This window comes from Lipotes vexillifer, unplaced genomic scaffold (assembly GCF_000442215.2).
Source record: "Lipotes vexillifer unplaced genomic scaffold, Lipotes_vexillifer_v1.1 scaffold394, whole genome shotgun sequence".
Classification (NCBI taxonomy): Eukaryota; Metazoa; Chordata; class Mammalia; order Artiodactyla; family Lipotidae; genus Lipotes; species Lipotes vexillifer.
The window spans coordinates 4,533,322-4,544,273 of NW_006791731.1; the positions used below are offsets into that span (position 1 = coordinate 4,533,322).

At 49.6% G+C, this 10,952-nt stretch overlaps 1 protein-coding gene across 1 annotated transcript in view; it reads left to right on the forward strand.

Annotated features, from left to right (window-relative positions):
• Positions 1-10,952, forward strand: part of COL22A1 (collagen type XXII alpha 1 chain) — a 253,822-nt gene that overhangs the window by 190,203 nt on the left and 52,667 nt on the right. The window contains exons 43-45 of the mRNA XM_007464595.1: positions 2,378-2,425; positions 8,315-8,428; positions 8,810-8,863. Coding sequence (XP_007464657.1) covers positions 2,378-2,425; positions 8,315-8,428; positions 8,810-8,863 — 216 coding nt within the window. The remainder of the gene's footprint in view (positions 1-2,377; positions 2,426-8,314; positions 8,429-8,809; positions 8,864-10,952) is intronic.

The following is a 10,952-nucleotide window of genomic DNA, read 5'->3' on the forward strand; positions in this document are numbered from 1 at the left end:
CCCCCACCCCCGCCATAGATCACGGTGTTAGCATAAGTTATCTGAGTGGCCCAAGACCCTAGGTAAACAAAGGCACTCTTATCGGGTAGGGCATTCCAAGGACTTAGACGTTATCTCCCAGAAGCCAGCCAGGGCCGACCTTTGGAATGTGCAGGTTTTGGACAACCCAGGCCTGCTGAGCTAAGCCTTTACTACAGTCATCGTCCCTCAGGGGGTGGAGAGTGGGGCCTACAGTGTTTCTCCAGGGCTGCACTGTCCTGGGAATCCCTCTGTCTAGCCTTGGGTTCTCTGGAAGCAGAGCCTCTGGTGAGGATTCTTGTGCCAACTGATTGAGGTGAAACCTGCCAGGATTGAAGAAAGCAGGGCATGGTGGGGTTGTGGGCTCAGCTGGAATCTAGGCTAATTCTGATCCTACGGGGAGCAAGCAGCACCGTGGAGCTGGCCCATCTCGAGTTGAGAGGCCGGCCGCTCTTACCTCCATGTCAGCTCATTATTGACTGTGTAACGTCTCTGTGTGACCTTCCAGCCAGCGTCCCGGCAGCTGGTGGTTGGGCACACCAGGAGGGAAGGAGGGTCTAAGTAGGGCACAGACTATGTCTCCTATACCCCAGCACTTCCCACTCCTGTTCTCTTATCCCATCAACAACCAATTCCTCCAGAGCAAACACGGCAATCTCTGATGCGTCCTGTGTCCACCTTCAGAAGGCCACCACCCCACAGTGGCCTTGCTCCTGTGTATTCAGACCTATCTTGTGAGACCCACAGAAATGGACCACAACGGGACATTAACTGAATTATCCCCAAGGCCACGCTGTACCTACACAGAAAACTCACTCCTTGTTATCTCTCCTTTTCTAACTGATGCCCAGCTGTGCTAATAGAGCTCATTCTAACTCTACAAGGGGCTCAAATGAAAGCAGAAAAATATTCCAAAGAATACAAGGCCAGCAGTGTGAAAATGTCCCAATGTGAACCATAGGAATCTTAGGTTATTAACTTCCCAGGGGAAAATAATAAGGCGTCAAAATAAAACCCCTCTCCCCCTTTTAAAGCTTTAATTAATGTGGCACAAGTTGGCCTTCCTCCTGAGGGTCGGTCTCAGGTAACTAAGGACGTTCTCGGCTTTGTTCAGCAGATGCAACCCACGTGGGTGAGCTCTCCCTACGGGCTAGTAGTTCCTTCAAAACCTCCAAATCTGAGTCAGTCCAACCCCAATCTCTCTCGGGTGTCCTCTTGAAATAGACCAGAGCATTGATAGAATACTTGAGCATTTCAACTCAGAAAACACAGGCATACACCTAGCCACTGCCAAGATTATCCTATGCAAACGTATACGATGCCACTCTCACATGGCTTTTTGTAGCCTCAGGATGTGGCAGAAACCCCATGGGGCCAGGGAGGGGGGGGGGGAGCCAGGGAAATTGTCTCGTTAAGAGGCTAGACTGGATTCATAATTCATAAACCCAATGTCAAACTTAATCAGAAGGAATCAGCCACCACAAGTCCGATTGTGGCCACAGAGATAAATCTGGAAAATCTAGAGGAAACTCTGCCACCTTCCCTCTGGAAAGTGGATTCTCTGGTATTCCTTTTCCACTGCAAAATTTAGAAGTTTGCAAAGTAGCACACCAGTCTCCCAGTTCTTTCCTAAGAATCCCTTCCTCACTTTAGTGTCTGCCTTTGAGTTTCCATTTCCTTCCCAGCTTCATGTCCCTTGAACCCCAGTGTGAACCCAGCCTCTGCTCCACTTGGGCTCTGGGCTGACCCCGATCATCACATGCCATGTTCCAACTCACCATGGGTTTGAATGTGAAGTCAGTGACCCACAGACTCCTACACAGCTTCAGAGGCTTTGTAATTACTCCCGATTTCTGAAATCTCCTTCTTGAAGTTAAGAGACTTCCAACTCATAATGATGAATGAGGCTTAAAATGCTATTTCACCTACGACAGCTGAAGAATTTCCTTTAAAATCATGCTAGATTGTGAATGAATGGTAGCGACAGCTGCTACCCATCTGGGGAATAAAGGGCCGTCCGCCCGTTTGTCTTCCACGGTACCCATAGGCTCTACTGGTCTTGATGGAAGTGGGGAGTAGAGGCCACCAGGAGAAGAGAAAGGGCCAGAAGAAGGAGCCCGGGGACCAGAAAGGCTGATGTCAGGCCCAGGACTGGCAGCCCGTGCGCTTGGGCTGCCAAGCCTTCCTATGGCTCCCAAGCGTGGGGCATAGGCAGGGCGCCTGTCGTCCTGTGCCTGGCACAGCTTCATCCTGTGTTACAGCTTACATTTTGAAGGCTGCGTGCTGTCTAAAGAGGCATGGAGTGTGCAGTGTGCATGCATGTGTGTGTGTCTGTATTTATTGATGTTTGTTTTGACAGGGCCCCTCTCCACTACTGTCTCCAGGGGACATAAATCTCTTGGTTAAGGTAAAAGCATAAAATAAATGTGCATGCATTTTGAAAATGGTGATGGGGGGATTAGAGATCTCGATAATACGTGCTTTTCTTTTTTGTCTGAACAACTATGTTATAATATTAACAATGATAGCAACATTTGTTGAGAACTCACTGTGTGCCAGCAGTGTGCTAAAATCCGCTGTCCAGTATGGCAGCCACTGGCCACGTGTGTCAATTTAAATGTAAGTTAATTAAAATTAAATGCAATTAGCAGTTCCGGTCCTTGGTCACACTAGCCACATTCCAAGTACTTACTCGCCACCTGTGGCTAGTGGCTATCTTATTGGACAATAAGGTCCATCATCACAGGAAATCCTCCCAGGCAGTGCTATGCGAAATGCTTCCCACGTGTCTCTTGTTTTATATCCACAATCACTCTCTGATGTTGGTACTATTTATGCTCTTGTTTTGCTTGTTAGAAACCTGAGTCACTGTGAGGGTCAGTGACTTTATGGGACTAGAGCCCACTCCTCACTGATTCCAGAGGCTGACCTTTGACCCCACACAGGAGTGCATCCGGGAGTTCTGAGGGGACGCATGGGCAGAGTCAGGCCGGGTGGGGTTTCTTCTGGCGCGAGGTCCAGAGTGCAGGTGCAGGGCGGTGGAGCCGGCTGCCAGGCCCTTAGCCAGGCTGAGTCCAGATCAGAGCGCGCGCTGCGCTCGTGGTCCGAACCACGTGCGCCTCCTCCACGAGCGGCAGAAGACGCGAGTTCAGCACAGCTCTGCCGAGATAGGGCACGGAAAGCTGGATGCCCAGGAGCCTGGCCAGGGACCTCGGCGCTTACAGAGAAGAACTGGGGAAGGCTGTGAGCAAGACAGAGGCGGGATAAGAGTTGTGTTTCAGGAAGAGCAGTCCTGCGGCCGTGCGTGTGGAGGACCCTTTGCTGCCTGTGTTCCAAGCTTTTGTCTTAGCTTCGGGTAAAGCTTGGCCTTGGATTCGGTGTGACCACCCTCTCCCTCACTTCCCGTATTCTAAAAACCACTTGGGAGGTGTCGGAAAATACCTGGTTCTTGCATGAGAGCGAGGGGGGAGAACAAAAGGGAAAAGAAATCCTTCTCAGAAGCTTGGGCCTTTTCATCTCTTTATACATTGAGATGCCCTGATGGAAAATTATACATTTCATTGGAAAATGAGTAGTAATAGAGCAATCTTTCCTGATTTTCATTAACAAGAGGGAATTTTGTTTTGCTTTTTACAACAAGGACGTGGCAAGAATTCATTATCTATTGATTCCGGCCTTGTTTATTACAGGCGTTTCTGTTCTCGATCATTTTTTCCTAACTGTGCCCCGCTGGAAGGCCCTGGGTTTGCATCGGCCCCTGTCTTCCCCACCCCACAGCCTCACCAAGGATTTCAACCTCAAGGTGTCCCGGTCCTGATGGCAATGATAATAGGGGTGAATGCTGCATGGGTTAATGCTTTACGGCTACAGCATTAAGATAGGTATTTAGTCAAATCGGCACTTCTTACCTGCTAAAGGATGCAGCTGTGTTCCTCAGAGCACCCAGGAACCGCAGAGAGAATGTGAGCACCTACATTCAGGGAAGCACCTGAGACTCCCTGGCCCTACAGAGCTATTCTTTGCCTGGAAACCCTGTGGACAAGAGCCTGGGCTCTGTGGGTTTGCCCAGGTCTGTGAAGTCAGCTATCCTAGCTCCCTGTTTTATAATCACCTGCTGCCGTCTTGATGATGATCTGGTCCAGGTGGGCTGGTGGCAGGACCCTCTCTTGCCAAGAAGGTATCTTTTATTACAGAAAATTTGCCTCATTCTGATAGTTGGAAAACTGTCTGGTTAGAAAGTTTGTCTCCTAAGAGTTCCTGTTTAATGAACTCCCATAGTTGGATCTGTGCCCGGGGAGGTCATCCTCAGGGCCTCTCCATAAGATGATTCCCTGGGATAAATATTACGTCATCCTATCCTCAGCAACAACCCAGTGGGTGGGTACTATTATGTGCTGCATTTTACAGAGCAGGAGATTGGGCACAGAGGGGTCAGTCACTTGTTGAAGGCAACAGAGCTGGATGGTGGCAGAGCGAAGACTCAAACCCAGTGTGACCAACTCCACGTCCTGTGCTCTAGCCCCTCTGCTCTCCGACTTCATCTTTGCATGCATCCGAGCTTCCTGACAGCTACCTGACGAAGGGCAGGCAGGTAGTGAGTTTCCTGCCTGTCACCTAGAGGTTTGAAATGTAGGCTCCACAGCCCTTTGGCAGGAATCTGCAGTGAGGATTCAGGAATCCAGCAAGAACTTGCATGAGATGATCTGGAGGTGATTTCTATGCCTGGCAGAGACTGCAGCATTCCTCCAGTTGTACACATTTGATTGAGCACTTGCTTGATATGCTGTCCCACACCAAATACAGTGACACAGCCAGCCGGGTTTGCTGAAAATGTCTCAGGAAGAAGGAAGGGGATGGAGGCGAGAGGGAGTCTGTATTTACAGATTGGAACCCTGCGACGTGCTAGTTGCTTCACATGTGTTATTTCAGTTTCACGTCTCTCTCCTAAGGTAGGAGAACAATCCTTATTAACAGATACGGAAATAGACTCAAAGGGACTAAGTGACTTGCCTGAGATGACTCAGTTAAGTGGAAAAGTTGGGAGTCAGTATTGATGATCAGGGGCATCTGATCTGCCAGTGGGACAAAACAACAGATTTAGGGAGGAAAATAACAACTGAAACCACAGTGACACATGTAGCAGCTGAAATCCCTGTGCTGTCACTGTGTGCCAGGCATGGCATCAGGCGTTTTCCATTCATTAGCTCATGTATTTCTCCCCAGGCTCTGAGGTTCTCATCTCACAGATAAGGGACTGAGGCTCGGAGAGGTGAAGCCGTGATCCCAAGTGGGCAGAGGCTTTGGTGTGGTCTGGGCAAGCCCCGTCTAGCTGGAAGCAGAACCCTGGCTAGTGACAGGGAGGGAGAAATTTCCCCCTATAATCCCTCTCGAGTTCTTGCGGCCAGACTAATAATAAAATTGACACACGGCATTAACAGAAGAAAAATAAATACATTTTAATTTGTGCACGTGGAGGTCTCATAGAAATGGGACCTGAGATGTGGCCAAGACAGGCAGCTTTTATACTTTTTGGATAAAGAAGCAATACATTTGTGAGGAATTGACAGGGCAAAGAAACTTAGGCTTTGGGTCCTTAATTAGTGAAGAATCTAAACGGAGCTTGGACTTAGGGTAGTAAATTTAAAAAGGTTTGTTTGTATAGGCTTCTCCCCCTTGAAATCCCTGTTTCTGGGGATAAAGTAGTTGTCCTACTTCCAGATGCAGGGAGGGTACTTTTCACATTAGAGGTTTATTTCTTGCTTTCAGGGAGACAGGCAGAAGGGCCAGCATCCCTCTTGCACTGGCCATTTCTTACATATCTTTAGTTCAAAATTATATGCTATTGAGACACTTCGGGGCAGCCCACCCTGGGCCCCAGCACTAGTGTCAAGGCATGTCCGGTAGCCCAGGTCAGGAGGGACTGGGGGACCCAGGTGCACAGGAGCCAAAGTGAGCATTGGTAGGACAGCAGGTGGGGGGCTGGTCTCGCCCTGTGCTCACTGGATTCCAGGACCTGATCCAGCCCCCTCACTGGCAAGTCTGGGGGCTGCTGGGGGCTGCTCTGGTCATCAGGGAACAATCCTACCCAGAATGTGTGACTAAGACACACCCAGGCTGAGTTACCCATGCCACAAATGGAAAAGAAATTGGAAAGTAGTGACATTTTGTGTTGCTCAGATATGATTTCTTTATGCTGTGGATCCCACTGCGAAGAACGGTTCCGAATCACCCTTGCACCCACCAAGTCCAAAAAATCTCATCCTGTGCGCATTGTTGCCATGTTTGACGGCTGTATCTCATTTTAACGAACTATAGAGAAGGTCTAGGAATCGATGAGATAGATGAGTTCCTCCCAAGCCTGCCACTCTTCCAGACAAAAAACAGCAACTGGAAACGGTACCCTTCAGCTTCTCTCATCTGCCGTTTCTTCATGTAGCCCGACATTTGGTATTCCTCATCCTTCAAAAACATTCAACCAGCATCTGAAATCACCACTAAAGGAAGATGATACTGGGTGCCAGAAGGTCAGTGGCCAGTTGGTTGGTGGTTGGTTGGGTCGGTCGGTTCCCTCATTTATGGAACTCATGCTCTGCGGAAGGTTATTTGCTACGAAGTGGACATCCAAAGATAAAGCAACTCTTGTCTCTGTTCTCGGAGAGCTAACACTTTTTTGCTTGGTGCGGAGGGCTTGGAGCTTTGAACAGATCTCCTCAATAGTGAGACGGGTGCTTCCGTAGCAGGAATTCCTGGGTCTGTGGGAGCAGGAACACATCCCAAGTGTGAAGCCATCAGGAAGGCTTCCTGCAGTAGGACACTTCCAAAGAAGCTTCGAATATTGAGTAGGAGTAAGTACCTAAAAGGAAGGTGGACGGTTCAGAGTTGCTTTTCTGATGGCGAAAGCCCTTCCATCCTGAATTAGAGACCGATTTTTTTTTTGATTTTTTTTTTTTTTTTTTTTTTTTTTTTGGCGGTGTGCGGCCCTCTCCCTGTTGCGGCCTCTCCCGTTGTGCAGCACAGGCTCCGGATGCACAGGCCCCGCAGCCACGGCTCACGGGCCCAGCCGCTCCGCGGCATGTGGGATCTTCCCAGGCCGGGGCACGAACCCGTGTCCCCTGCATCGGCAGGCGGACTCTCAACCACTGCGCCACCAGGGAAGCCCGAGAGACCAATTTGAATGCCAAGTCACCTGAAACATCACCTCATTGAATACGAACAGGTCTTCGCCGATCTCTCCAGTGCAGCATCCCAGAAGCCCTAGATAATGGCGTTTGTTTGTGTCATTTGGTACATGGAACCACGAGCCCTTCAAGACGTGTGCTCGTTGTGGTCTCAAAGCAGAAAAGCACAGTGCCTAACTGTGAGGGAGCTGCTGGGTAGATGCATGAATTCATAATAGCCAAAAGCACTGGGAATGATCTGCCACTCTTCTGAGAGACCTCTTTGTTTTATCTCATTTAACCCTTACAGCAGGGAGAGAATAGGGGAGGAAGAGAGTGAGGATTAGAGAGAAGGGCGTGGAAGGAGCAATCCAAGACCCTGGGGTGTGAAATGGATGAGAGTGTGGTCAAGCCTGTGAACTGTATTTGGTGTTTACTGTGCTCCAAAATGTAAGATCTGGGGAGGACGCAGACAAGCTAGAGAACCTGTTCTCTGGGCTGCGAACTTTACATTCACTCCAGGGACAGCACTTAACCTACCTCAAAGGAGTGGAGCAAAGTTCCATTCTGGGGAACAGTTATTAAATGTCTACTTTGAACAAAGAATAATGCCAGGCATGGTGAGATTTGGTGTGTGTCACAGCAAGAGAGTCCCAAGGGTGGGTACCTGTTGCTTTCCTTTTTTTTGCTGCTTTGTTCAGAAACCTCTTGGGCAAACCCACCAGACAGAGAATGCAGTTCCCAGCTGTGTCTTGTCTCTAGTCTTCGGGACAGAGCATGCTATCTCTAACAGTACTAAATGTTTGCATTAAATCTGTACTGTGAATGTTTTTAGACGCTCACAGACATTGGTACATCTTCGCTTTTGACATCTTCATCTTGGGCTACATTTCAGCAGTCTGGCCAGAAGTAGGGAGAAATGCGGTAATAATCCAGATATATCAGATGCATCAGTGCTGAAATCTAATTTAAGACCAAGAGAGAAAAATGCAAAGTTTGACACAAGCTGTGTGGGTAGTGACTCAATCCACCTGTTTCCTTTTCATCATTTGCTGGCTTCTTCCTGTCTGGAAAGGTAGGAGCCATGGGCCACCTTTTGTTTTATAAGTAACTGTAACTGTTTTTGCTCTTTTTCTCAGGATGTGTGCAATGACTGTCCCCCAGGTCCCCCAGGCCTCCCTGGTCTGCCAGGTTTTAAAGGGGACAGAGGTCTCCCGGGAAAGCCAGGGAGAGAAGGCACAGAAGGGAAAAAGGTAAGGAGAAAAGGGGAAACTTAGTTTTTGTCACGGTAATGGAATACATCACCTGGGAGACTTCAGCACCGGGTCTCGGGGACACAAGGGGGGATTCTACGCTAGGGCACAGAAGCGGGACATAGGGCCATGGGGGCCCTTGGGGACTGGCTCTCATACCAGCTGCCACATCGGTGGTGGGTGACGGCCATGGATGCACAGCCGCCCACCTACACCCTTTGCTCAGACACGCAGTAGGGTGGGGCAGACAGGGAAGCCAGTGGGAAGTCAGTGAGTGCATGTGTAAGAGGATGGCTTGCCGATGACTCTGGGCATGGGCTCCAGACACTCATTCTTGCTGTTTTGTTTTGTTTTGTTTTCTCCCCGTTATTCCCGCTGCAGGGGGATGCTGGGCCCAGAGGCCTCCCAGGGCCCCCAGGAATACATGGACCACAGGTCAGTGAGCTTTCATAAAAATCCCGTGAGTTTATTCTCATCTCACTGGTGAACCGACGTTTGAGGAAGAGTGACGTCCAGTGGAAAGGAACAATGATTTTACAATCAGAAAATCCACGTTCAGGTTCTCTCCTTAGCACTGACGGTCTCAGTGACCGTGGGAAGGGGCCCTTGAACTTGGTGAGTCTTAGATTGCTCATAGACAAATACTTGAGTGGCTGAAAGTATAGATGAGCTACCAGATAGGAATGTGTAGTGCTGGTTAAGACATGAGCTTTGGGGTCAGACAGCTCCGAACTCGAGTCCCACCCCTGAGTTGAGTCTTTGGAGCTGTGTGACCTTAGGCAAAATTCTTGACCTCTCTGGGCCTCAATTTCTCCACCCACTAACGATGTGAATAAAAACAACTTCAGAGAGAGGGAAGAGTTGCACAATATCATACATTAAAAGGACTTGGCACTCAATAAAAATATTAGGAAGGAGCTATACAAACACAAGTGAGTATCATTAACTCTCACATGAATGACAAGACACCCATCTAAAACGGGCAGGATAGCTTGTAGTTTCACAAAGCCAGGGAGACTGGCCTGGGAGGAAGGAGCTGGGATCGCAGCCATAGAACAGGCTGCGAAGCTCTGGCTGCAAGAACAAGTGTCTGGGCTGTGGCTGTTTGGGCTCTGGGTGGTGACAGTACTTACCTCTAAGGGGAAGAGAGTGTGTGAGTGTGGCGTACAGGCAGGGAGCGGGTGAGCTCTGACCTTCCCAGCCTTATTCCACTTCCCCTGACATCGATGCTGCCCTGGGGGCTCTCTCTGACCCCCTTGTCACCTCTGTGCTGCTGGAAACTCTATGCACTGCTCTGCCCCAACGTTCAGGGACACGTGTCACTGTGTCTCTTCTTGTGGCCTGGCTGGGACACGGTGTGGCTCATGTGATGGGAGATGCAGCAGGAAGTTGTCAGTAGGAGAGAGACCACAGGAGCAAGCCCTTTGGGGTTGGAATCCAGTCTCAGCAGTGACCTTGGGCTAGCTTCTTACCTCTCTGCCCTTCCCTTTCCTCCTGGTACCCTAGGGAGTGTGAGAGCAGAGACCTTACGGGCTCTGGCCCTGGTGGCCACTCCTGAGATGCCCCCACCAGTGCCCGTCACACTGTAAGCCCTCTGTCAATCTTAGCCCTCATGCTCTGTCAGCCCCTGGGCCAGGATTGGGGTGAGGACCTGGGTGGAAAACATAAGGGGAAGCCAAAATCCTCCATAACCAAGATAAATGAGACTCTAATGCGGTATTATGAAATGTTTAAAATGAGTGCAGTAGATACATAAGGAACAAAATATCAAAATGTTAAATAAAGACGAGACCCAGGGCTTCCCTGGTGGCACAGTGGTTAAGAATCCGCCTGCCAGTGCAGGGGACACGGGTTCAAGCCTTGGGCCGGGAAGATCCCACATGCTGCAGAGCAACTAAGCCCATGCGCCACAACTACTGAAGCCCATGTGCCACAACTACTGAAGCCTGGGTGTCTAGACCCCGTGCTCCACAACAAAGAAGCCACCGCAATGAGAAGCCCACACACCGCAACAAAGAGTAGCCCCTGCTCGCCGCAACTAGAGAAAGCCTGCGTGCAGCAATGAAGACCCAACACATCCAAAAATTAATTAATTAATTAAATAAATTTATATTAAAAAAAAGATGAGACCCAACCTACACATGAATCCCTCACTTTCCTTGCCTCCCCCTAATCCTTGCCCCTTTGGAGCCCTGTACTTATTTACATGCTCATATTTTGTTCACCTTGGATTATTTTGCATTAATTTTGACTTATAAAAATACGGCCGTAAAATATTCTTTATCTTGGGTCCTGAGGTTTCCCGGGGCCCCTTACATTTCACCCCCCAGGTGAGTGCTCACTTTCTTCACCCTAGGCACAGCCCTGGAAAATGGGGTTAGAGGTATTATTATTACTATTAAAAGGCAAGGGGCTTCCCTGGTGGCGCAGTGGTTGAGAGTCCGCCTGCCGATGCAGGGGACACGGGTTCGTGCCCCGGTCCGGGAAGATCTCACATGCCGCGGAGAGGCTGGGCCCGTGAGCC